The 25839-nt window shown below is 54.7% G+C and overlaps 4 protein-coding genes across 16 annotated transcripts in view; 2 read left to right on the forward strand and 2 right to left on the reverse strand.

Annotated features, from left to right (window-relative positions):
* Tor2a (torsin family 2 member A) lies at positions 1–4351 on the forward strand. Of its 3 annotated transcripts, none has more exons than XM_059260093.1 (5): positions 97–351; positions 1433–1698; positions 2283–2458; positions 3163–3294; positions 3639–3741. In XM_059260093.1, exons 1-5 carry the CDS (start codon positions 201–203, stop codon positions 3739–3741), a joined length of 828 nt encoding a protein of 275 aa, XP_059116076.1. In that variant the 5' UTR covers positions 97–200. The 3 variants fall into 3 exon arrangements, with proteins under 3 accessions (XP_059116075.1, XP_059116076.1, XP_059116074.1); XM_059260091.1 differs by having other exon boundaries at positions 101–351; positions 3163–3290; positions 3639–4351; XM_059260092.1 differs by lacking the exon at positions 1433–1698 and having other exon boundaries at positions 1–351; positions 3163–3290; positions 3639–4351.
* Ttc16 (tetratricopeptide repeat domain 16) lies at positions 4283–18921 on the reverse strand. 10 transcript variants are annotated; one of them, XM_059260081.1, is made up of 14 exons: positions 18664–18921; positions 16899–17026; positions 16539–16629; positions 16215–16358; positions 14334–14434; positions 14122–14251; positions 12136–12350; positions 11190–11434; positions 10942–11083; positions 9710–9875; positions 9224–9366; positions 8899–9067; positions 5999–6074; positions 4283–5147 (listed from the first exon to the last, which is right to left on the reverse strand). In XM_059260081.1, exons 1-14 carry the CDS (start codon positions 18679–18681, stop codon positions 4435–4437), a joined length of 2481 nt encoding a protein of 826 aa, XP_059116064.1. In that variant the 5' UTR covers positions 18682–18921; the 3' UTR covers positions 4283–4434. The 10 variants fall into 10 exon arrangements, with proteins under 10 accessions (XP_059116064.1, XP_059116063.1, XP_059116065.1 ...); XM_059260080.1 differs by having other exon boundaries at positions 14122–14246; positions 16215–16354; positions 16899–17062; positions 18664–18919; XM_059260082.1 differs by having other exon boundaries at positions 12136–12290; positions 16899–17062; positions 18664–18918.
* Positions 18823–20990, forward strand: Ptrh1 (peptidyl-tRNA hydrolase 1 homolog). 2 transcript variants are annotated; one of them, XM_059260095.1, is made up of 5 exons: positions 18823–19194; positions 19707–19926; positions 20104–20203; positions 20372–20417; positions 20609–20990. In XM_059260095.1, the coding sequence occupies exons 1-5, from the start codon at positions 19099–19101 to the stop codon at positions 20696–20698; spliced, it is 552 nt and encodes a 183-aa protein (XP_059116078.1). In that variant the 5' UTR covers positions 18823–19098; the 3' UTR covers positions 20699–20990. The 2 variants fall into 2 exon arrangements, with proteins under 2 accessions (XP_059116078.1, XP_059116077.1); XM_059260094.1 differs by having other exon boundaries at positions 18844–19194; positions 20516–20990.
* Positions 20776–25839, reverse strand: part of Cfap157 (cilia and flagella associated protein 157) — a 9061-nt gene continuing 3997 nt past the window's right edge. Inside the window, exons 2-9 of the mRNA XM_059260090.1 lie at positions 24097–24368; positions 23361–23514; positions 22731–22998; positions 22334–22464; positions 22008–22158; positions 21505–21671; positions 21224–21410; positions 20776–20961 (exon numbers count right to left, since the gene is read on the reverse strand). Of these exons, the coding sequence (XP_059116073.1) occupies positions 20890–20961; positions 21224–21410; positions 21505–21671; positions 22008–22158; positions 22334–22464; positions 22731–22998; positions 23361–23514; positions 24097–24368 (1402 nt within the window). The 3' untranslated portion in view covers positions 20776–20889. The remainder of the gene's footprint in view (positions 20962–21223; positions 21411–21504; positions 21672–22007; positions 22159–22333; positions 22465–22730; positions 22999–23360; positions 23515–24096; positions 24369–25839) is intronic.

The raw sequence follows: 25839 nt of genomic DNA on the forward strand, positions 1-25839 counted from the left end.
TCGGGCGGTTCGCGGGCTCCCCCTGGAGGCCTATTTCCGGTACTGCTGCTAGACAACGCTTCGGGCTTTAGAGAAGCTAGGAAGGGAAGACGGGCGTTGCAGGCAATGGGCGTGGCTGCCGCGGAGCGGTGCGCACCGGGAGTTGTAGTTTACAGGTCCAGGCAGTGGGCGGCCTCAGACCGAAATCGGGCCTCAACCGGATGGCGGTTGCTAGGCGAGGCTGCCGGCCCTGGGGCTCTATATTCGGGCTGCTCGCACTGGTCTTGGCCACCGCCACCGCCTGGGACGTGGCTTCTCTGCGCTGCAGCTTCGGCTCGTTCTGCGAGTGCGACTTCTGGCCGGACTTGCCGGGTGAGGGATGGGAGCCAGGCCGGGGGTTGGGCAGCCGGGAGCTCGCGGGGGGCCGAAGCAGCTGCGGCCGGGACCGGCGGGGGAGGCGGCGGTCAGAGAGCCTCCGGCAACAAACCTGAGGCAGCGGTTTAGGGGTGCCCTGTGGAGAGAGGCCTTTGACAGCGGGGCGCCCGGTGGCTCATGGAAGGCCTCCCTTGAGCGAACTTGTCGCCCGAGGAGAAACCTGCAAATGGCCCGGGTCTGAGCTGAACCTGTGGACAGCTGGCGCTCACTCGGGGCTGGTGCAATCCAGAGACCCGCCTGGAGGGGGCGCTGCCGCGCCGGCTCTTGCTGAGGTGGCTGCCCCTGTCCCTCGTTTGGACAAATACCCCCGAGGTCTCAGACATGCCTTTCCCCTTGAAACTCTGCCTTGATGGGCTTTGGGGTTTGGGGGTTGTTTTGTTGTTTTGTTTTTGAGACAGGGTTTCTCTACGTAGCGCTGGCTGTCCTGGAACTATGTAAACCAGGCTGGTCTCAAACTCACAGAGATCCACTTGGCTCTGCCTCCTGAGTGCTGGATTAAGGGTTTGTGCCACCATGTCTGGCTGATTTCTCTCTCTGTCTCTCTCTGTCTCTGTCTCTCTCTCTGTCTCTCTCTGTCTCTGTCTCTCTGTCTCTGTCTCTCTCTCCTCTCTCTCTCTCTCTGTCTCTCTCTCTCTCTGTCTCTCTCTGTCTCTCTCTCTCTGTGTCTCTCTGTGTGTGTCTCTCTCTCCCTTTCTTCTCCCTCTCTCTCCCTCTCCCTCTCTCCTTCCCTCCCTCCCTCCCTCCTTCCTTGGTTTGTTTTGAGACTGTGTCTCACCATGTAAACCTTCTTGGACTGGAACTCATTATGTAGACCAGGCTGGTGGCCTGGAACTCAGAGATTCCCCTGCCTTTGCCTCCCAAATGCTGGGATTAAAGGCCGGTTGGAACTCACTGTAAGCCCAGGCTAGCCTTTGATTAGCTGGAAAATTGCTGCCTCTGCCTCCCAGATGTTGAGATTACAGACATGAGTCACCAGCCCTGTCATCTGTTTTGATATATATTCCTTCTGTGGCCCTAGGTCTGGAATGTGACCTGGCCCAACACCTGGCTGGCCAGCACTTGGCCAAGGCCCTGGTGGTGAAGTCACTGAAGGCCTTTGTACAGGACCCGGCCCCCAGCAAACCCCTGGTCCTTTCCCTGCACGGCTGGACAGGCACTGGGAAGTCCTACGTTAGCTCCCTGCTGGCACAGTATCTCTTCCAGGGGGGCCTTCGCAGTCCTCATGTGCACCACTTTTCACCCATCATCCATTTCCCACACCCCAGCCACATTGAGCAGTACAAGGTATGATGGATGTGCCCGGGATCCCTTCCCTCAGTTCTAATCCAGAGAGGGTTCCAAACCACACAGCCAGCTGGAGCGTCAGCCTTCAAAACCTGTATGGAACAGAGCTTGCTCTCTCGGATACAGGGGAGGAGGCATTATTGGCACCTGTGCTGTGCACCAGAGACATGGGGGACATGAGGACTGTCCAGGGCAGACATTACTTACAGAGTATCTGTCTGCATTCTCAGGCCCCCTGCTCAGAAAGCACTCCCTGTGACTGCCGCCTCTGATTACTGTTGCTCCTCGTGTCTTAGCGGTCTACACTGTGGGGCAGGTTCGGCATCCCCGTGGCACAGTCAGTAGCTGTCACAAACAGACAATTGGGGCACGTGGATTTGTGTCCCTGCTCTCCTGTTGACTGGCTGTGTGACCTTGGACAAGCCTCTCTGCGCCCCTCTAGATACCCTTTTACCATGTCTCAAGGGGTTGGTGTTCTCTGGAAACACAGATCATCTCTCTGGGGATTTTACTTGGTTTGGGAAGAAGTTGGGGGTTGGGGGCGTGTCTTGCATTTCTTTGGAACTCCTGTCTCTACCCCATAGAAGGATCTCAAGAGCTGGGTCCAGGGGAACCTCACTGCCTGTGGCCGATCTCTCTTCCTCTTTGATGAGATGGACAAGCTGCCCCCTGGCCTGATGGAAGTCCTGCAGCCCTTCCTGGGCCCCTCTTGGGTTGTGTACGGGACCAACTATCGCAAAGCCATTTTTATCTTTATCAGGTATTTCAAGCAGGCTGAGTGGGGGACACTGTCAGAGGTCCGCTGTCAGCTTGGACCTGTGACCCCAGCAGGGTACTCTTCCCTAGAGCCCTCACAGGCTCTCCCAGCTCCTCACACTGTCCCAGTGACTGTGGAGAGGTGGCTGACTACCCCTTAGACACATCCTCAAAGCCCTTCTGGGCTCTTTTAGATCCTTGCTTCTGTGTGGATCCCTGCCTGGTCATCCCTCCGGGAACTGAGAGGACACAGGCCTGGGAGGAGGGGACCAGTGGCCCCACCCTCTACCCCAGCCCTGTTTCCAAGCTGTGACTCCTTAAGACAAACTGCTGAGCCTCTGAGCTCTGTCCTCTGCTTCTGAATCTGGATCAGTGCTAATGCTCCATTGCCCTCTTGGGGAAAGCTAGGTAAAGGGTACATTCATAGATAAAAGGATTCTTTGGCCCGAGTGTGATGGCACACACTTGTAATCCCAGCACTCTGGACCCTGAGTCAGGAGGGTGGCTTCAGTAGCAAGACACGCTGTCAACCCCACCCCCCAAACTGTTTTGTGAATTGTAAAGTGCATGGGGACGTACATGTTATGGAGACTTGGTTGTCATAGGACCTGGGGGGAGACGGAAATGGGCCACTTTGCTTCCTGAATCATGTTAGGTCTTACCCTCTAGTCTCTCAGTGAGACTCAGCTTGGATTCCTGTGATTTTAGCAATACTGGTGGCGAGCAGATCAACCAGGTGGCCCTGGAAGCATGGCGCAGCCGCAGGGACAGGGAAGAAATCAGCCTGCAGGAGCTGGAGCCAGCTGTCTCCCGAGCTGTGCTAAACAACCCTCACCGTAAGTTGGCCCTGGGCCGTCCTCGTGGGGCCTTCACACATGTGGGCTGGACCCCTAAGTCTGAAACACACACACATCACACACACACACACCCCTCTGTCACACACACACACACACACACACCCCTCTGTCACACACACACACACACACACACACACACACACCCCTCTGTCACACACACACACACACACACACACACACACATCCCTACCTCTCTGTGACCTGAACGGGGCATATAAACAGCCTGACTCCTGCAGCTTGCACTACACCACCACTACCCCTAGGGGGCATGAGCTCCCGACTTGAAAAGCTCACCATGCCTTCTATGCCTACCTGCCCTTCCTGCAGATGGCTTCTGGCAGTCTGGCATCATGGAGGAACACCTGCTGGATGCTGTGGTGCCCTTTCTCCCTCTGCAGCGGCATCACGTGCGCCACTGTGTACTCAATGAGCTGGCTCAGCTGGGCCTGGAGCCCCAGGAGGAAGTGGTTCAGGCTGTGCTGGACAGCACCACCTACTTCCCAGAGGATGAGCAGCTCTTCTCCTCCAATGGCTGCAAGACGGTGGCCTCCCGAATCACCTTTTTCCTCTGAGAACCCCAGGTGGCATCATTGCCACCTCTGTCTAGACGGAACAAGCAGGAAAGTCCTGGGCGTCTCCTGAAGGGTTCTTTCCTAGGCTGGCTGGCAAGTGGGACCCAGAGCACAGAGTTAAGATGAAGAAAGGCCTGGAAGACATCTTCTCCGGGAAACTCCTGGGCACCACAGAACTTCACAGCAGCCTTGCCGTAGTCCTGCAGCCCGAGCCTTCTCAATGTGAACTGTAACTCAGGACAAAGGCTCGTGGCTGCTCCCATCAGGGGCTTTTACCTGCACACCTTGCCTGGCTCCATGGCCAGATCGCAGCCTGTGGCTGGACCTGGAAACCCAGCAAGCCCAGACTGGAACCTCACAGTTTCACCAAATGGAGGGACTCTAGCTGCCACCTGGGCCTGGATTTCAAAGTTTTTAATTTTGTACAAGAAGAGAACAGGGGTAATAAACTTAGCCATAGGATCGGAACATTGACCAGGATTTCTTGTTGCACTTGGAGGAGGCAGCTTTTCTGAAAGCTAGGGTGTTGGGCAAAATCTGTTCTCTCCTTTTCAGGGAGCAGCAGAGTGGCTAGGGGTGGGTGAGAGCTCGGCCTTCCTGGGGCTCAGGCTCTGGTCCTGGGAATTCTTGGGTTTGCTGAGATGTGAACTCAGGTCCAAGATGGTGTCAGTCTTGCTGGAGCTTGTCGCTGTGCTCTCAGTGGAGCTTGAGGCCTCCTCGGCCTTACTGGGCCCTGAACTCTGGCCCTGGGCCTCACTGGACCTACTCCCGCCCCTGCCATGGGAAAGGAGGGTCTTGCTGGAAGTCTTTGCTGATTTCTGGCTCTTGACTCTCCAGCTCTGGGCACGAAGAGCCTTGGCTCTCCTGACCCTCTGCCTCGGGGTCAGGTCAGCCCTGTTCTTTCTAGACTTTGGACCCTCAGTGGCTTCTGTCACTCTGCAGCTCTGGCTGGGGCCCTGTTTTCCTGGGCTATGGGGAGGCCCTGTCTTCTTGGGCTTTGGCTTTGGGCCTTGGGGGGCCTCTGCCTTGCTGGAGTAGTGCCTTTGGCTACAGGGAGGTGTGGTCTCAGTCACGCTCTGGTTTAGGTCAGAGAACTGGATGACCTTGGGAGCCCTGCTGAGGCCTTGGGTCGTCGTCATTGCCTGTTTCCTGGGCTGTGAGGACTTAGGCAGTGAGTATTCAGACGATGTCACAGCTGTGTTGGAAGAACTCCAATACTCCTGACTGGTTGACGTCTCCGACACTAAGGTGCTCATGCTCAGGACTGGGAAAGTGTGGAGAGCAGCCATTAGGCCTGCTTGCCTCTCCAGAGGGCTCTGGGAAGAGGGGGCTTCTGGAGCCTCCCAGCTCCCACCAGGCCCTCCTCCATTGGCCTGGGCTGTGCACAGGATGAGTAGCCGCCTAAGCACTGCTCACCCTCCCTGGCCTCTCTCCTGTCTCTCCCCAGCCCCGTTCTCCCATAAACCTCCGAACTCGGCCCCAGCAGTGCCCTACCCATCCCTGCTTACAGCAGCTACCTCCCTACTCTTCCTTCAGCTCCTTGACGTCCACCATGAGCTCTTGAAAGGTCTAATCACACCCCTGCCCTCTGAAACCCAGCCCCATATGCCTGTCTGTCTGTCTGGCTGCTCCCCTAGCTGACTTAGGGTTCATCTCCTTGGACAAGGACTGGGCCACACATCACCAGTTGTTAGGCACAAGCCTGTCTCAGGGCACTTAGACCAGCACAGAGCAGATTGGAGACGATAACCAAATGGAAGAAAGGGGACTAACACTGCCACCCTGCACCACGGAGCACTGGGGACAGCCGTCTCTGAGGCTGCCACTCCACACCATGCTTTCTGGGGAGCAGCCTTCTTGCTTTGCCCTTTCATCCCCTCTTGGCTGGTGACAGCAAAATTGGGAGTCAACACCTGTTGGATACGTATGAGGTGTGTGACTTCGTTCAGGGACACAGTCCCTACCACATGCTTTGTGAGGTCAGGACTGTCACTTCTAACTTAAGAGACACTTGTGCAGTGTCAGAGCTATCCAGGGCAGAACCCAAGGTTCAGCATTAACCTCTGACCTCTCTGCTGCTTTGGTCTACTAGGCTTAGGAACATCAAGGACTTACTGCTGAAGACTGAGCCTGAGGAGGTCTGGTCCACGTAGCTGTCTGACAGGGATGTCACCTTGCGGGGGATCTTCACCTATAGCAAGAATCAGGCTGGGGAGCTGCAGATTGGGAGACCCTTACACTCACAGCCCTGTGTCTGGAAGGTCACAGGACAGTCCAGCCATAGTCCCCGTCGTCGTCCCCCCCCCCCCCCGCCTCCCCCCCCCCCCTTCCCCAGACAGGGTTTCTCTGTGTAGCCTTGGCCTTGAACTCAGAGAGCTGCCTACCTCTGCCTCTAGAGTGCTAGGATTAAAAGTGTGTGCCACCACCACCCAGCTTATTTTCTACTTTTAAAAATGTGTGCGCACAAGTGATTGTGTGTACACAAGAGTACAGGTGCCCACAGAGGCCAGAAAAGGACGTCAGGTCTCCTGGAGCTGGAGTTACAGGCAGTTGTGAGCAGCCCAGTGTGGGTGCTGGGAACCAAACTCAGATCCTCTACAAAAGCAGTGTTGACTTTTAATCACTGAGTCATGTCGCCAGCTCCTCCTTTTTTTTTTCCCCACTCTAGCAGTCTTTCTCTCAAGCTTAGAGTTCCTCACAGACTCTAGGATGGGTGGGAGCACCCAGGAACTGAGACTGCAGGCCGGGGAGTAGTCAGGCTAGACAGGCAATACCTGTGAACCTTGGTTCACATGGGGGCCAGGCTTCTGCAAACTGAAGTGCTGAGCCCTGGAAATGCACATTAGGAACTGAGGAATCTGTTTCCCACATTTCACTCTTTCGTTCCCAGTGGGGATACTTCTGCCATAACTACTTCTTTCTTTTAACATTTTCTAAATGATTCATTTATTCTTATTTTATGTGCATTGATGTTTTGCTTTCATGTATGTCTGTGTGAAGGTGTCAGATTCCCTGGAACTGGAGTTATAGACAGTTGTTAGCTGCCATGTGGGTGCTGGGAATTGAACCCAGGTCCTCTGGAAGAGCAGCCAGTGCTCTTAACCACTGAGCCATCTCGCCAGCCCCATGACTATTTCATAATTCAGAGAACAAAGCCTCCAAGCACCTAAGCAACCTGCTGGGGCCACTTGTTGCTGAGGAGAGAATAAGTTTTGTACCCAGCAGGACTTGTGGCCTCCTCCACCCACAATGACATCTGTAGTGGGAGAAAAGGTGAAGCTGAGGGGCAGGGTACATACAGCAGGTGCCGCCATCCCCTTGACCCGGGCCTCTTCACGGTGCCCATCTCAGCTTATTTCCCACAGAGATGATGCCCACAATGACTTTAGTGGGTACACAGATGCATGTCTGTTATTGTCTGTTGGGTGTGAGCTGGGAAGGACACTGGTAGAGCATTCACCACAACTGCATAACATCCTCGAACACAGACTTACTTGGTGTTTGTTGACAGCAAAACAGGTTATAGACAGGCGAGACATTCCTTGGGTGAACTGTATAAATGTAACACTTAGGGAAAGGAACCAGAGACAGGACGGCAGGCCACACTTGTTCATTTAAAGCAAAGGTAAACCTCACGTATGGAGTTAGGAATTGGCGCAGCCTTGTGCAGAAGTGGGGAGCGGGGCAGGGGCCAAGGAGGATGCACGCACAAAGGGCCTTCTGGGAGCTGAGAATGTGTTTGTTCCCCTGTGTGATGAGGCCGTGGCAGACGTAGTTTGTAAAAATTCAGCCAGCCCTTCACTTAAGACGGACACTGGAGTTCAGCTGTGGTGGTGCGTGCCTGCGGGCCCGGCACTTCGGAAGCTATGGTGGGGGATGGCCAGCCTAACTGCATAAGGAGTTCTAGGCCAGCCGGGCTACATAGCAAGACACTGACTCAAAAACAAACAGGCTAGGGGCCAGGTGTGCTGGGCACGCCTTTAACCCTAGCCCAGGGAGGCAGAGGCACGCAGACCTCTGTGAGTCTGAAGCCAGCTTTGTTTTGTCTATATAGTGAGTTCCAGGCTAGCTAGGGCTATGTAGTGAGACCCTGGCTTGAAAAGTAATGATAACGACAGGCAGGGAAGAGAGATCAGTAGGTAAAGGGTTATGCAAGTGTGAGCACCTGAGTTGAAATCCCCAACACCTACAAACGGTCTGGGGATGGCTATGTGCACCTGTAATGCCAGAACTGGAGCAAGTGGAGACAGGAGGATTCTGAGGCTCTCTTATTCTCAGTAAGGTGGAACATGATAGAGAAGGAAGGACACCCAATGTTGTCCTCTGGCCTCCATGTGGGCATGTGTCCTGCACAGACAACATACAAATAACACAAGACACACACACATACACACGCACACACATACTTCGTGTGCTTGTCCATGCTGTAGTCAATGAAAAGACTTCATGAACAGTTTAGTAAGGAAAGCAAGGCACAAGTGGCCAGTGTTCCAAGCAGTGTGTGATCATAGCATCATCTTACGATCAGACAGGGGGGCTCACAGTTCTAGGTACATGATATTGCCGATGCTCCCAGAGCACGTGACGTCAATCACCTTTGGCATTGCAGTTCAGCCTTGTTGAGTGTCCAAGAACTTCTACAGGGAATCTAGCACCCTCCCCTCTCCACCTGGCTCTGCTGCAGCCACCATCTCTATGGGGAGGCCCTCATGTCCCATGTCACTTGGACCAGAGTTCCGTCCCCAGCCCCATATGCTGAAGTTCTAGAAGCAACTGTACCAATGGAGAGTGACCTCACAGGAAGCAAATCTGGGTCAGGTGTGAGTTCCAGGCCAGCCATGGCTACACAGAGAAACCTTGTGGGGTGGGTGATTAGGTGAGGCCAACCGGACCCTATCACTCTCCTGCTGAGAAGACAGTCACAGTCACAGGGCACTCCTTGCTGGTCTCCGTCTCAAATGAGGTCAGCCACACTAGGCTCCAAGGGTCTAGGCCCTAGCATAAGTTCCACTCACCTTTTTCTCTTCTGCTTCCTCTCTCTCGAGTTCAGTCTTATCTTCCAGGGTCTCATCCTGCGGGGTCTGGAAAATAGCCACTTCCTCTTCCGGGATCTCAGTGAAAGGATGTTTCTGATTCCAGGACTCCAGCAAGGCTCGGGCTTTCTGGCGCTCCATTAACCTCTGCCTGACAAGTCATGGTCCCAGGGTCTTTGATCAGTCTCTAGATCCAGCCTGCTGTCCCCAGGGACCAGACAGCTGCAGGCCTTATGAGGCAACTAGATCAGAGGAGTTCTGAGTCCCCACCTGCTCCCACTGCTGGCCAGGGCTCCCACAAGCTTACGCCACTATGCTTTGTGGGTGGCTGGTCCTTGGACTGCTTTCTATTGTCTGACGCAGCTGGAGCCTGGCCAGATGGGCCACTTGGCTGTGAAGCACTTCTTCCACAGTCATGCCGGGGAAGAGGTTGTTCATCAGTGGGGCCATCTGCCAGGGAACAGCAGGGTAGGATGGTGAGTAGAGGGGTGGTGCTACCTTGTCCTAGGGATGAACAGGGAAGGCATCTGCAAACTTTCTAAACTGGGGCCTTTGCCCCAGAAGGAGCAGGTGACCGGTCCCTAATGGGGAGCAGGGCCTAGCTTTGGGGCAGCTGGGCCTGTACCGATGAGTCTCACTCTACACCCGTGTACGGAATGGAGGGAGGGTAATACTAGTGGGGAGGGAGGAAGGCTAGTGGGAGTAGCAGCTCATTGTCGCCAGTTTCTTTTAGGGACAGGAACAGCAATCAAGTGGCCAGGGTGTGGGCCTTTCTGGTTCAGCAGGAGCCCACCTTTGGTTGGTTGGGGTTCAGGAGCAGCACAGTGGCAACATCCTGGCGGGCCCCCAAAGTGTTCTGCAGGAGCTGTCGGCTCTTGGCCCTGTGCAGGTAGTACTGGGCTTTGTCAGGGTTGTGCCTGATGGCTGCTGTGAAGTGTTCCTCGGCCATCTGGAACTGCCTGAGGGACATGCCCAAGGCTGCCATGAGCTGGGCCACCCAGGAGCGGTGAGCACCAAGGAGCTGAAGGGAACCAGGGCCTCTGCTCCCTCTCACTCCTGCTGGCCACACCCTCGATGGACTGGACACTTGGGTACTATAACTTTGGTATACCCTAATAGTTTTTGTTTTCTTTCTTTTTTCTTCTTTTTTTGGTTTTTCAAGATAGGGTTTCTCTATATAACAGCTCTGGCTGTCTTAGAACTCACTCTGTAGACCAGGTTGACCTTGAACTCACAGAGATCTGCCTGCCTCTGCCTCCTGAGTGCTGGGATTAAAGGTGTGTGCCACCACCGCCCGGCTTGTTTTGTTTTCTTTATTTCAGTTTTTTGAAACAAGGTCTCACTATGTAGTTTTAGCATTACTGGGATTCAGTATGTAGACTAGGCTGGCCTAGAACTCTTAGCGGTCCACCTGCCTCTGCCTCCCAAGCACTAGTATTAAAGGTGTGGGCCACTACATCTAGAGCTAACATTTTTTGAAATGTGTATGGGTATTTTGCCTGTATGTTTGGGAACCATTTACATGCTTGATCACTTGGAACTGGGGTACAGGCGGCTGTGAGCTGCCACGTGGGTGCTGGGAATCAACAGAAGTCCTGGAGGGATCTTCAGAGGGAGGCTAGTGGGTGGGTAGGCAGGCCTTGAAAATACATTCCAAAACCCTTGGTGGTGGCACACACCTTTAATCCCAGCACTCAGGAGGCAGAGGCAGGCAGAGCTCTGTGAGTTCGAGGCCAGCCTGGGCTACAGAACTAGTTCCAAGGACAGCCAAAGCTACACAAAGAAACAGTCTCAAAAACAAACAAAAAAGACATTCTGAATCATACATTATTGAATATTTAATTTTTTCATTAAAAAGCTTTAATCGCTAAAATAATCAAATGAAAGTATTTGTGGTGAGGATGTGAATAAAATCTGTCCAGAAGACAAGCAGCAGGTGGCTTTTGGTGAGCCCATTCCCTGCCCACCACCCTCCTTAGCTGCACTCTCTGACCACACCCTCCCTGGCCATGCCCCCCCAGACACCTGCGTGTCTGCTCACAGAATCCCATCTTCTCCTGCAGCACACCCATGCGTATGTTGGCTCCCTCATCGTGTGGGCTCAGTGCCAGCGCCTGCTTGTAGTCCGCCTCCGCGAAGGACAGGTTGCCCAGCTGGAAGAAGCAATCTAGGACCCGAGGGCGAAGTCTGAGTGCATCCCCAACTCCCAGAGCAAAGCCAGGACCCAGCCTGGCCGCCTCAGGCATTAGCCAGGGTCTGACCACCCAGCTCACCCCCACGGTTGATGTACAGGCCCTTCTCATTCTGCTCATCCCTGATCGCCTTGTTCAGCAGCAGCACACCCTCCTGATAGGCACCCTGGGTGTAGCAGTGCACGGCAAAGTCGTTGTAGGTCAGCAGCAGCTGACGCTGTACCTTCTGCACCAGGCTGTCCTGGCTGTCAGTCACCATGTCCAGCGCCTTCAGGAAGTCTTCCACAGCTGGGTCGAATTGCTGGAGTCGTCTGTACAAGGTGCCCCTGTGGTGGTGGATATGGCAGGTAGAGGGAGGATCAAAGCATCCTATTTGGCTAGAAGGCCACTGGCCACCCTGGGCGTTCTGATCCATGACCTTTGACTACAGTCATGAATTCTGCCTCAAGCCCTCCGTCTGTCCTCTGGTACTGGTCCACAATTGCTGCCTGCATAACCTATTAGTCACCAGTATTTGTCATTTCTCAAGGATAGTTTCCCATTTTGGAAACCAGCTATGTGCTGGCCTGTATGTTCAGGACAGCTTTATGGAGTCAGTTTTCTCCTTCCACATTTATGTGGTTTCTGGGACTTGAACTCAGGTTGACAGGTTTGTTCCTCAGGCTACTTTACCCACTGAGCCATCTCACATGCCCCTGTTCAGGCCTTCGTGTACACATACTTTAGCCAACTGTTGAGATGAGAAAACCAAGGATTAGGGAGATTGAATGACACCAAATCCTTGGGGGACCAGATACAACCCCTAGTCTCTTGCCCTCCCAGCATGAACTACTCAGCAGGCCTGGCTGGGGTACTAGGATTCCCAGGTTATCATGGAGACTACCTCTATGATGTCATGACCCCAGTCGAAAGCAGGTGAAGGTTATTAGGGGCTAGAGAGAGAAACTGAGGCCTAGGGAGGGTCAGAGACTCTTCTGAGACCGTACAACAGATCTGCAGGAGGACCAGCCCCTCTCCACCCTGGTACCGGAAGAGGAAGAGGTTGGGGTCCAGGGGGTTGTTCTCAATGGCACAGCTGATACGCCTCAGTGCGCGGTGCAGCTTGCCCTGCACAGCCAGGATGCTGGCATCTTGGAGGGACTGCTTGGCCTGGTCCACCATCATCTGGAGCAGCCCTTTGGCCTGTGGGTGCGTGGGATCAAAGAGCAAGGCGCTTCGAAGGTCCTGATAGCAAAGCTTGGCCTGGAGGGGTGGAGGGGTGGCATGGTGGGGTGGTACTATCCCAGCAGTAGAGAAGGGCAGGCCTCTAGGTGACAGGCTGGCACCACACCATCCCTCCTGTGTCCCCTGCATCATTGTTCTACATTTCCAGCCTCTTGAATGAGGCAGGAAGTATTGGGGGAAACCCAATCCCAGCCTCAACATTAATAGCTCCTTTCCAGGTGTGACCTCAGTGAAGCGGGTCAGCATCAGTGGTTTGTGTTAATGTCATCTCGGAGCAGCAGTCTGTGGAGAGGGCACTGTGCTGCTGCCTCCTCCTCCTCCTGCATTCCTCCTCCACCCCTGTCCTTTACACCAACAGCAGCTGTGACCAAGGACAGACTGAGGTCTGGGGATGAGCAGAGAACATCCCTAGACAAAATGTCTTCCACTGCTGTGCAGGTCGGCTGGCTGGTCCACGGTCTTAGCAAGTAGCCCTTTCTCCTTCGGGTTTGGTTGGAGGGCACACTGGGAGGACTGGGCAGTGGTGAGAGACGGAGCGGCTGAGGTGGGCTTGAGCTGGAGAACGACTACATGGCCTTAGTCAAGTCACCTCGGGGCTGCTTTATTGTTTATGTTCCAAGAGTTCCCAACAGTCTTGGGGACGAACTGGACAAAGATCTGGGTTCAGAACAGCCTTTCACAGGACAAGAGTGGACGTGGGAGTGAGCAATAAACAGTGATGGTGAACACCCGCGTGCCTGAGAAGGGGACTCCACTGAGGCCCAGCCTCTGACTAGAGCCTGTCTGGGTGCCCTTCCTCAGCCCCTCCCTCTCCTTGCCTGGTGAAATGAAGTGAACCGACCAGACCGGCCCTTTCCTCTCATCCTCTCTGGCTCCTCCCCTTCCTGGTGCCAACACCCAGTCCACCTAGAACGCTGCACACTCTTCTGGAGTCTCTTTCCTCCACTGGATCGCACTGCAGGACCCACTCCTCACTCCCTCTCCACCCTCCTCTCAACTGAGTCTCCACAGCTGGCCCCATCCCCTAGAGCTCACTGCCCCAGGGAACACTCTAGAAAGACTGCAGGCCCCTCCTCTCCGCCTCCATTCTCCTTAACCTGCTCCCTGCCAGCCTGTATCCCTTGTCCCCAGCTCTGCCCTGTACTCTGTACCCATGCTCAGCCCAGCAGGGAGGCAAGGAGCTTTAGAACTTCTCCACTGCGCAAATAAGAAAGGAAAGTGGGATGCCAGGTGTGGTGGCGGGCCAGGTCTAATCCCAGCACAGGCAGGCGGAGCTCTGAGTTCAAGGCCAGCCTGCTCTACAGAGTTCCAAGACAGCCAGAGCTACACAGAGAAACCCTGTCTCTAAAAAAACCAAAAGAGCCCCCCACCCCCAAAAAAAGAAAGAAAAGGGATAAAAGCAAGGCAGGGAAGACTGCATCAGCCAATGTCTATGGTGTCCTGGATGCCACACAGCTGAGGGCTGGGGACAGTTACTGGCGGAGTGCTTCCCACTCAGGCTTGAGGACCACAGTTTGGATCCCCAGAACCCAAGTCTCAGTCAAGACTCTAAGTCACAGGGATAGCGGGACATACGCACTCCTGCCCCTTTTGTGGTTACCACAGAGCCTAGTGCAGTGTGACACAAAGCCAGGGCTGAGTGACCAAGGACAGCTATCTCAGTAGGCAGGGCCTCGGGCTCTATGTGGACTGATGGGGATAAGACTTCCAGCTGGCCTTGCCCCTCTATGATCCTGGGGCACACTGGAGGCTCCAGCCCACAACCCCTGCCCTGCCCACTGTTCACTACCTTCTGGAAGAAGTTGTAGATCCGGGCCCGGAGAATGTAGACATCAGCACTGGCCCTGCCCTGCTTCACCTCCCTGGTGATGAGTGAGAGGCAGTCCTGATGCCGCTTGAGGGCCAGCAGGCAGGCTATGCTGGGGGCAAAGGGCAGGCGTGTACTCAGCCTGGGGCAGTGAGGGGCAGGCTGCTGGGAGAGGAGAGGTGCTGTGCACTCACCATCGGTAACTGAAAGAAGGGTTCTGGGGCTGGAGGTCAGAGGCCTGCAGGAAGACGTACAGGGCTTCCTGGAAGTCACACAGCTCATACAGGCACTGGCCCTGAGGAGACAGGGACTGTCAGTTCTGCTTATAACTCCAGCTCCAATGAACTCCACAGTTGGCAGAGGACAGGGAGAGAAACCTGGACAGAGACTTCAAGACACTGAGATGGAGAGATGCAGAACTTCGCAGAGATACCAAGAAGCAAGAGGAACACAGCAGCACACAGCTAACGAGACAGAGTGGGGCAGTGAGTGAGCGAGCTAGGCCTCTGGCCAAAAGTCTGGCACTCACAGCATCTCCCTTTCAGACGGAGGAAAGAGGCTCAGAGAGGTGAAGTGACTTTCCCGGGGTCACACAGGAAGTGGGAGGCAGGACACAGTTATTTGAGTGCCTCAAGGGGTCCCCTTTCTCCTTCTCAGGTATGACTGTTTGGTTAGATAGTGATTCACACTGTAGCCCACACTGGCCTGGAACTACGTAACCCAGGCAGACTTTGAACTCAGGACAATCTTCCTGCCTGTGTCTGGAGTGTGGGACTGTAAACCTGAGTCACCACGTCTGGCCCAGTGTTTCTTTTCTATTACATTGATTTATTTTGTGTATGAGTGGGGGCAGACACCCGTAGCGGCACATACGTGGAAGTCCTAGGTAACTTGCAGGAGTCAGTTCTTTCCACCATGTAGGTCTCAGATAGCAAACTCAGGTTGTCAGATTTAGAGGCAAGCACGCTTATCTGCAGAGCCATCTTACTGACGCTAGGCAATGATCTACCACTGCCGTGCCCCAACTCAGCTTCTTTTTTTTTTTTTTTTTTTTTTTTTTAAAGATTTATTTATTTATTATGTATACAGTGTTCTGTCTGCACATATCCCTGCAGGCCAGAAGAGGGCACCAGATCTCATTACAGATGGTTGTGAGCCACCATATGGTTGCTGGGAATTGAACTCGGGACCTCTGGAAGAACAGCCAGTGCTCTTAACCGCTGAGCCATTTCTCCAGCCCCCCCAACTCAGCTTCTATCCAATCAATATTTGGCTTTCAAAACAACAAAAACAGACATTGCTTGGCGATGGTGGTGCACGCCTTTAATCCCAGCACTCGGGAGGCAGAGGCAGGTGGATCTCTGTGAGTTCGAGGCCAGCCTGGACTACAGAGAGAGTTCCAGAACAGCCAGGGCTGTTACACAGAGAAACCCTCTCTCAAAAACAAAAACAAACAACAACAAAACAAAAAACAAACAAAACAAAAAAAAAACCCCAAACCCCCAAAGAACAAAAGTGGACACTGAGGGTAGCGAGGTGACTCAGTGGTAAAGGTGCGTTGTCACCAAGCCTCATGACCTGAGTGTGATGCCCAGGACCCACGACTGACTACGGCATGAATAAATAAATGTAAAAATAAATTTATTGTTTCAAGGTTAATTTTAAGCAATGAACCTTTCACTTAGTACTAGGCACAGTACCCAGGGACCCCTGTAGGTGAGGTAGGCATCGTGCCTCTGAGCCACACCCCTGCCGGTACAAACCAATCAAATTTCAAATTTTGTTGTTATACTTGCCCCATTTTGACAGCTCACCATTTCCACGTGGGTGGTGGCAAACCTACTGGACTGTGGCGAGCGGCTAATGTCCTCCCTGCAAAGCTCTATTGAGACACCCCTAGCTGTCTAAACTAGTAAGTCTGTGAGGGGGCAGCAGGTGGGGGGGGCACAGACACGAGGAGAGGAGTCCCCAAGCACTCAGATCTGATTCCAGAAAGGCTCCAGACAGCTGGAGGGCAGGCGAGCCTGCGGCTGGCGTAAGGTGTGCACTCCTCTGGGTGGGAGCAGCCCAGGCACCTGTAGGTACAGCACAAAGGCCAGCCGTTCCAGGTATTTGGTATTATCTGGTTGGTAGGAGTAGGCCCTGCGCAGGTTCTGGAGGGCAGAGGAGAAGTCACAGAGTTGGATGAAGGCCTCCGCACGGAAAACATAGAAGTCTACCTGAAGGAAAGAGACCCAGGCTGCTGTGTCCTCTCCACCATCCGCCCCTCAGGGCAAGGAGAGGGAGTGTCTGGCTCCTCAAGCCTTAAAAGAGCTTGGTGGTCCTGGGAGGAAGAGCCTAGCAGGTGTGCCAGTGAGGGAGGAGCTTCCAGTGGCCCTTCTGACTCACTCTCCTCTTACCAGTTGGGGGTCCAGGTGGAGGGCACGGGAGAAGTAGAGGACAGCCATCTCCCAGTCCTCCTGTTCTAGGCACATGTGGCCTTGGTGATAGCTGTGAGGACAGGAGAGTTCAGGCAGCGGGGCTGGCCTTGGTCTTGGACCAGCCCAGGACATTCTGTGGGCTACAGTGGGGCAGGTGGGAGGGTGGGCAGAAGTGAAGAGGCTGGAAGAGTCAGCAGAGTTCCAGAGAGGGCTCTCTTTACTTTTTATCCATTAGTGTTCTGAGGCCCAGAGAGGGACAGCAGCCAGCTCAGGGCTGCATTCCCCCTTAATGGCTGTGTGGAACAGGAGCCTGGGGCTGGGGACAAGGAAGTCACTTACTATTCCTTGACTTTGACAGGCACTGTTGACCCGGTCAACCTTGCTTTCATATCACTCACGCTGTAGAACACCTGGCTGGTCCCGAAAATACGTTGCATGGTGTTCTCTGGGGCTTCAGGAACCTGTAGCTTTGGGATTTTCTGTGAGTGAGCATTGTCAGGCTCCTAGAACCAAATCAGGGGCAATAAGCTTGGAAGGCCTCAGGGACTACCCCACATCACTCCTACACTTTCCCCAGGGATGCTGCCCGGTGGAGGAGGTGTGGGGAAGCCCCCGGTAGAAGGAACATCCAGTCTGGGGTGCGACTGTCCTCCAGACATCCCAACATTTCTCTAGCCCTGCCTCTCTCCCTCTCCTGTGGTCAAGATGAAGGGATAAGAGTCCTCACAGCCACCGCAGCCCCGGACCGCTCTCCTCTTGTGTTATAGCTGCCCCTTGTTCTCAGCACCCCAGCTCAGATCCAGCTCCACATCTGGGCTCTGAGATTCCTTATAAATCCCCCAGTACTCTCACACTCAGCTGGACACAACTGAGCAAGCACTTCCCCTGACTTCTCACTTCTGTGTGGTTACCCTCCCCATCGTCCGTCACCAGAATCAGGGACCTATTATCATCTGTTCTCAAGTCCGGTGTTTCACTCCTTAAAAGCTCTCCACTTGGGCTGAGCAGTGGTGACACACACCTTTAATACCTGTGTAGAGCGAAAAGGGCCAAGGAAAACACACCATGCCCCTGACTAGACCCTCTGGAGACCTGGGCCAAGGAAAAACACCCTGACCCGGATTTGACCCCAGGACCAGGGCTTGAAATCCCACCAACCCCTGACCTGGCCCCCAAAGTCAGACTGCAGAATCCCACAATCTCTGAACACTAAATCCCACCAGAATCTTGCTTGCTCCAGAATCAGGCTACAAAACCCCACCAATCCCAAGCCACCCTGGAAAGCGCCACCCCCACACCCCAGCCTTATATGAACTCTGTTTAGTTTTGTTGCTGCTTCTCACCCTCGAGGCAGCCACTCTTATGTATCTTCCCTTCCCAATAAATCTCTTGAGCGGGGTTTGTAGTGAGGTGTGACCTTTTTGTTGGCTGGGGAAGCTTTCCCCTAGCAGAGCAGAGTTGTTACACTCCAGGGGACCTAAGCAGAGCTGTAACACTTCGCTGGAGCAGAGCGGAGCAGAACTCTAGTACTTTCCGTTGTGAACACTTGCACTGGGGAAACCTTTCCCTGGAGCAAAGCTGTAAGCTGCCATGCTTACAGTGACTTTGTGGTCACTGCCGACTGCCAGGATACTTTACCATCCGAGTTCCAACACTTACAACCTGCACTTGAGAGTCAGAGGCAGGCAGATTTCTCTGTGTTAGAGGCCAGCCTGGTCTGTATAATGAAAACCTGTCTATAAAAAACAAAACAAGCCGGGTGGTGGTGGCGCACGCCTTTAATCCCATCACTCAGGAGACAGAGGGAGGCGGATCTCTGAGTTAGAAGCCAGCCTGGTCTACAGAGCGAGTTCCAGGGCAGCCAGGGCTACACAGAGAAACCCTGTCTGGAAAAACCAAAACAACAAACAAACACAGAACAACTACAATTAAAAACTTCTCTGCCTTCTCCTTTTGGAGTAGGCGGCCAGTCACCCTTCTCCCCTCCCACACTACAAACGATGAACTCTCCTAGGTCCCCTGAAGGGCTTGGCCGGCTCTGCCTCAAGCCTTTCTTGTGGCCCTGCCCTCTGCCTCGGCCGGCTTTCCCCTTCTCAGCCCTCACCTTGCTGTCGTCTGTCATGACTGGTTTCCAGACGGACCTCTGGGCTGAGCTAACTTCCCGTTTCCCTGCCTCCCTTGTTGCTAGGCACCAGCTTCAGGATGCCCAGAGGCTCCGCCCATTTGGCCACGCCTCGACCGTCAGTAGAAACATCACAAGGCCGGGCGAGGCCTACGTCAGGGAAAGAACCTGCGAGCTGTGCGCGCCGAGCTGGGCGGGGTGAAAACGTAGGGAGGAGCGGGCGACACCGGGTGACGCGCCGCCGTGGAACGCACCCGGAGGCCCGCCGCGGCCGGCGCCCCGCCCACTTCCTCCCCGCAAAAACATGGAGGCCGCCGAACTCGGCCCGGATTGGCCGTCGCTAGACACGTGGCGATGCTATTGGCTTAGGGCTGCCTGACGTCAAGGGGCGGGGTCCTGGCCGTGAATTGGGGCGGCATGGTGCCGACCGGCCTTTTTCGCTCCGGGATGCGGCGGAGTTGGGCTTTGAGGCAGCGCGTTTCGGAGGCTCGGTTCCCCGGGAGGCGGTGGCTGGTGAGTGGGGTGTGGGTGACTACGCAGGGATTCGGGCCCGGCTCCGATGTTGCCTCTGTCTCCCGGGTAAAGTCTCCCGAGTTCCTTGCCAGCCCCCACCCTCTTTTTTTTTTTTAACATTTAAGATTTTAGGTTACGTTTGTGTGTGCATGTGCCGTGTGTCTGTCAGAGGGCAACTTGGAAGTCAGTTCTCTCCTTCCACCATGTGGGTCTCGGGGATCGAACCTAAGTTGTAGGACAGCAAGTGCCCTTACCCTCTCAGCCACCTTACCGAGCCCCTTCTCAGATTTTCTGCTTAGTTAAGTAGATGACCGGCAGTATTGGCCGGCTCCAAACTTTTTAGGAGTTCTGCTCCCGCACCAGAGTGCAGCACCTCCAACTTGGTGGGGCCTCCAGGAGTTCCCAAACCCTTAAGTGCTCCTTCCCGACCCTGGCGCTCCTCTGTTTCCTAATCACTGTTTTGGGTCCTATGTGATAGGTTATTCGGTCTGTTTTCTGTGGTGTTGCTGCAGGTGGCTGGCCTGGGGAACCATGGGATGCCTGGCACACGGCACAGCGTGGGTATGGCGGTGCTGGGGCAAATAGCGAGGCGACTGGGAGTGGCGGAGAGCTGGGCTCGCGACTCGCGCTGTGCTGCCGACCTTGCCCTGGCCCCGTTTGGGGATGCCCAGTTGGTATTGCTCCTGCCACGGCGCCTCATGAACGTCAATGGGCGCAGCGTGGCCCAAGCTGGTGAGTTTTGGCCTTCATGGATAAGAGGGCACAGGGACTAGAGAAGGGTTTCCACTGTGACAAGTGCCCGGTGAACCCCAGTTACTACAGTGAGGACTTGGGACCTGTTTCTATGTGGGGGTCGTTGTGATCCCTCTGAGCAGATAGGCGGTAACTAGGGTGTTTCCCTGTGCCAAGCGGAGCTGTTTGGGCTGGCTGCAGAGGAGATCTATCTGGTGCACGATGAACTTGACAAGCCCCTGGGGAAGCTGGCTCTGAAGCTAGGGGGCAGCGCAAGGTGAGGCTTGCATGTGCTCAGGTTTGGGTAGGGATGCTGGCCTTTGTTGGGGTGGAGTAGGGTTGCTGAGCCTATCTCTACAGGCTGGGGTGCTCCGAAGGAAGCCTGGGCAAGGGAAGTGAGGGGGCTGCCTCAGGAAGTACTAACTGCTCCTCAAATCCCTCCAAGAGGCCACAATGGAGTCCGGTCCTGCATTAGCTGTCTGAACTCCAGTGTAAGTCCACCCCTCTGCCCTGCCCTGGGTGGGGGTGGCCAGCATGGGGTCCCCAGTGTATCTTACCAAGGCCCCCTCATCCCTCTGGCACCCCACAGGCAATGCCGAGGCTGCGGGTGGGCATTGGGCGCCCCACACACCCTAGTATGATACAGGCCCACGTCCTGGGCTGCTTTTCCCCTGAGGAGCAGGAGCTACTGTCTCCGTTGCTGGATCAGGCCACCGACCTGCTTCTGGACCACATCCGTGCTCGAAGCCAGGAGCCATCATTGGGCCTCTGACACCAGTGGACTTATCTACCTGTTTGACTGCCTGCCGGTACCCTGGAGCCCAGACACAGCCACAGAACTGCCATGACTCATGTGGTACCCACTCTTTATATAACTTCTGGGTTGCCCCAGGCCACTCGCAGGTGAAGGAGGAACTGTGGCCACAACAGTCTATGTCTGCGCTGGCTTGGTCTCTCCGTGCGCTACTTACGGTGTAGGAAAGGTTTAGGAAGGCTGAACTTTCTGAATCTTTTGAGAGCGCCAGATGGGGAGATCTGCAAGATTAAAAGATGCTTGCTTGAAATCTGAAGCCTCCTTGGGTGGGTGGGGTAACCTCCTAACCCATTCCGTACCAATGGGGTTGAGACAGAAGGGTCTAGCAGACCCTCTCCCAAGGGTAACATAGGTTTGCCTGTTTTCGTCGGGCCATTTGACAGGTAGGGAGGACCAGAGAGGTCCCTGAAGCTGCCCAACTACGCATGGAAAAACTAGGGCCAGCTGTCAGCTTGCTGTCCCCAGGGTCCCTGGCACTCCTACCTCATTAGTGTTCTGTAACTGGCAGATCCCCATTCGGGTGACATAGGAAAGAGCCCTGAGGTCCTGGGGGTTGGGTGGGATGTGGACCCGGCGAGGCACCAGCCCGAGATCCCCAGGCTTGTAGGTTGTGATGGCTGAGAGCTCCTGCATCAGAGAAGCAGCCGAGGTCCTGGATATCATCTGGGTGCTGAGTCGGGTGTGGGAAGAACCCTGGGTCATCACCTCCATCTCCACAGAGGAGGCTGAGGTTCTGAGAGAACGGAGAGTCGGGGTCTGCTCACCTCTCTTTGGTTGGGCCCTGGGGCTGGTTTTCCTGGTGGCAGTGCATAGCCAGCTGCAGTTTGGAAGCCACAGCTGAGATGAGCAGGGCCAGCAACTGCTGCAGCAGCTCCTTCCGCTGCAGTTGGAACACTACGTCAAAGTCCCCATCCTCCGCATCTGTTCGCATCTGTCGGTGTGACGTGAGACGGGTTACATACCAGTGGCCGATACCCACCCTTCCCAAGCGCTGGGACGAAAGGTGTGCACTGCCGCCACGCCCGCCTTGTTATTTTAAGATGCTAAGTTGCCCAGGCTGGCCTTGAACTCAGTCTGTAGCCCCAGTCAGGTCTTGAATTTGGATCCTGCCTCGGCCTCCTCAGTGGCTTGTATGATCAGAACCAACTCTCGAATGGATCTTTGAGGTCCAGAATCAGAAAAGGAGTCTGGCCCTGTGCCTCTCAGGAAAGAACTCTCTAAGCTTGGCCCCGGTGGCCTCTTGGCCTCTCCCGCCGCCACTGCTCACCTGCACAATTTCCTGTAGGAGGGAGGTGGCCTGGGCCAGGACCGTTTCCAGCCTGGCCCGAACCTTCTGTTCCTCAGCCAGCTTCTTTCGGAGCCGATTCACCTCTGCCTGCTGTTCCCTCAGCTGCTGTTCCAGCTGGTCTTTCTCACTCCTGGGCCAGGACGAGATAGAGCCCACTGCTTGCCCCATCTCCCGGCTCTGGCCGGGGCCCTGCCTGGTCTGTGCAGCCTATCTAAATCCAGGCTTCAGCCTGTCTGATAGACCAAACCCTGAGGCTGTGTAGACAAGGGAATTCCCAGGCCGGCTTCCACCCAACTCAGGCTCACCTCAGGGTCTGGTCGTCCTTCTGCAGCTTCTGGAAGTTCTGCTCCAGTTCGGCCAGCAGGAGGCGAAGCTGCTCTGCCTCCTCTGTGACCTGCCTCTGCTGGCGGCACTTCTCTGTCAGCATGAGAATGACCTGCAGCGGTGGGCAGGTGTCCGTGTGCGGACTTACGGTGGGACCCCAGCCCACCCTTCCTCCCTGCTGGAGATACAGCCAGCACCACCTCTGGATAACAGCTAGGCCGGAAGGTGGGCTGCCCATGCAAATGGGCTCCAGAGCCAGGGCCAGCATCCCCACAAGGAAAGCCTGGGCCCTCACTGCAAACCCTCCCCCACACCTCATGACTTGGCTCTGGCATGGGGACCACTGTCATTTCACGTGAGGAGGGCGTGTGGTCACACCTTCTTATGGCCTCTGTTGTTTCTGGCCATGATCTCTTGGGTGTTCTCCAGGAGCTCCACCTGCTGGTACAGTTTATCATGCACGCCCTTGAGCTGCTCGTTCTCCTGCAGTAGCTGCACCCCTTGCTGAGACACCCAGGACAGCTGCAGAGTCACGTTGTTGTTCTCCAGGATGGCCCGCCTGGTCGTCTCCCACATCTGGTTAGTGGCCACCTTGCGGAACTCAGTGGCCACTAGGTTCACACGCTGGATGATCTCTTTCCTTAGCCTGACCAGGAGGGTGCGATTGGAAGGAAGTCAAGCAGATGGGTATGTCTTGGAACCCCTTTTTTTGGGTGGGGATCCAAGAGGGATCTGAGCTTTCCCTCAGAATCTCTGAGCCCTTGGAATTTGAACCATTGAAACACATTCTTAGTAAATGCAATTAAGTAACAGGAAGTGACACAGAAGTAATGTTCAGTGCCAGCCCAGGGAACTGGCGGGACCTAACTCCTTCCTTCCTTCCCTCCCCCACTAAATCCCAATCAGGGTTTGGGGGACAGTCTGGGGAGTCCATGAGCCCCTTGTAGGAAGTGAGGAGGAATGTGGAGACGGGTGTGTGTGGCCCCAGCCGGTCCCCAGCCCGCCCACCTGTCCTTGTCCAGCACAGACTTCTTCTCCAGGTTGTACACGTAGTCCTTGTATTCACTCTCCTGCTTTTTCAGCTGCTCCTCTAGCATCAAGTACTTGTCTGTGAGTTCCTCTTTCTGCAGCCGAAATTCTTCCAGGGCAGCCAGCTTTACCCCTGCCCATCAGGGGCCACAAGGCTGGTGAGGAGCTGCCCCTGAGAGCCGTGAGTGACCCCCTCCGAGGGCTCAACCTTGCCCATGTCTTCCTGCCTACCCTTCCCCACACATGCTTTCTGCTCCAACAGGACTAGGCTGCACAGGACAGAGCTGGCCCTGCACATGGGCAGCCTTTCCTGGAGTGCCTTCCCACCACTCTGCTAATCACCAAGCCTTGTTCAGCCCATCTTCTCAAGAAGCCTCCCTGATACCTCCCCACGTGAGGGTGACCATGACAACCTCAGCTGAATCTGGGCAGTCAGGTCTTAGTGCCCCCTTCCAAATGGGTGCCATAGATAAGACCACCTTTTTTAGCACTTCCTCATCTACAAACGGGAAGGGGGACATTTCTGGCCTTGCATGGACACTTAAGGCAGATAGTGTTTGAAGTAGCATGCTGCTGTTACTACTCAAGGTAGCTGTGTTAGCCCCAGTTCCCAAGTGAGGCCCAGCCTCGCTCCGTGACAGCTGTGGGTTTGGGTCTCGCAGCCTTCAGTGGCAAATTGACAGAGGTGTGTTGACTGGTCCCCTGGTCCCCTCACCGAGGGCAATGTTCTCTGTGGTGAGCTGGTCCTTGGTCTCCTGGAATTCATGGCGCACCTGGGCCAGCTGTGCCTCGAAAGCGTCCTTCTCCATCTCCTTTGCCAGCTGAAGGCTCTGCAGCTGGTCGTTGAGCTCCGTGATCTCATCCACCCTCTGGTTGAGTGTGCGCTTGAGGAAGGCCACAATCTCCTTCTTGTTGTTGGCCAGCTGCTCGAACTCCTGGCGGAAGAGCTTCTCTTGCACAGCCAGCTCATCCCACTTCCGCTGGTACCTAGGGTTGGGGATGAAGGGAGATGCAGGGTCAAGGCAGGCTAGGCCCGGTCTGTAAAGGGCCATTTGAAGTTCCTCATGATCTGAATCCAGCCTCTACTAACTGTGCCTCGGGCCAAGAGAGAGAGACAGAGAGAGACAGAGACCGAGTGAGCGAGCGAGCGAGCGAGCGAGCGAGCGAGCACATAAAAGCCCTGAAGTCAGTGTTGGGCATCCTCTTTGATGGTCTTCCACCTTTAGTTTCTGAGGCAGAGTCTCTCCCTCAATCTACAGTGTGATGGTTTGGCTAGGCTGACTAGCTGGTGAGCTGTCTCCGTTCCCGTCAATACCAGGGTTCAGGGACTCCTTGCCATGCCTGGCTTTTCTCCAGGCTTCTGGGGATCTGGGCCCCAGTTCTCCTGCTTGTCAGGACTTCACTCCCTGAGTCATCTCGCAGCCAGTATTTTATATTTACTACCTCACTCAGATGTTTTTTGTTGTTTGTTTTGAGACAGGGCCTCAAACTCACAGAAATGTACCTGACTCTGCCTCCTGAGTGCTGGGATTAAAGGCGTGCGCCACCACCATGCCTGGTTACCTCACTCAAATGTAAGTCCTGTGGGGACTGAGCCTCTACTCTGCTCACAGTGGTAACAGATGTTCCCATCTGTTTCCGGGTTGTAGGTGGTGTGCATTTGTCCCCAGCAACACACACGGGGAAATTGAGGTTGGAGAGACGAAGGAACTAGAAAGTGATAATCCTAGAACTTGACCCCAGCCAGGCTACCTGAAAGCATAGTGCCTGGCCCTACAGTGCAGCCAGTCGGCCGGGAGAGCCCTTCTGCACTTGGCAGCCCCGCCTCTGCATCGCGGGGCCTAACGGCTTAGCCAGTAGTAAGCACCCACTAACCATGTGCTAAATCTGTTTTTCACGATGCATTCTATCTGTTGTGTTCGGTCAAAGGACATTTGTGAATTTTAAGAATACCATGTTTACTGGTTTCAGATGGGAGAATTAAAGCATTTGGAAGTTGTTTTATGCACAAATATTTAAGTATTCATAAGTCTTTTGAATGGATTCTGCGTACAAGGCATTTCAGGGTATGGGTGCCTTTGTTGGGAGAGAAAACAGGAGTCAGAGAGGCCAGGGCTGTCATCCTGCTTCCTCCTCTTCTCTGAGCCTCAGTGACCCTGGCTGTGCTTCTCTTCTGGAACTGGTATAAAACGGGACAGCACAGGGCTGTCCGAGTCCACACAGACTCAACACCAGCCATGATTTTCTGCAGCCTCAGTCATGAGCAGCTCCGCCTTCTTGTATTGGACTTATATGTTTATTTATTACAGGCGTGTGGTATTCACACATATATGCACATTCACGTGTGTGTATGTGTGTGGAGGTCAGAGGTAGACATTTGCTGAGATCCCCAATGACAAGGATGTAGGTGCTGTGATAATTATACCCATTTTATAGATAAGGAAAGGGAGGCTCTCCA

This window comes from Peromyscus eremicus, chromosome 4, assembly GCF_949786415.1.
Source record: "Peromyscus eremicus chromosome 4, PerEre_H2_v1, whole genome shotgun sequence".
Classification (NCBI taxonomy): Eukaryota; Metazoa; Chordata; class Mammalia; order Rodentia; family Cricetidae; genus Peromyscus; species Peromyscus eremicus.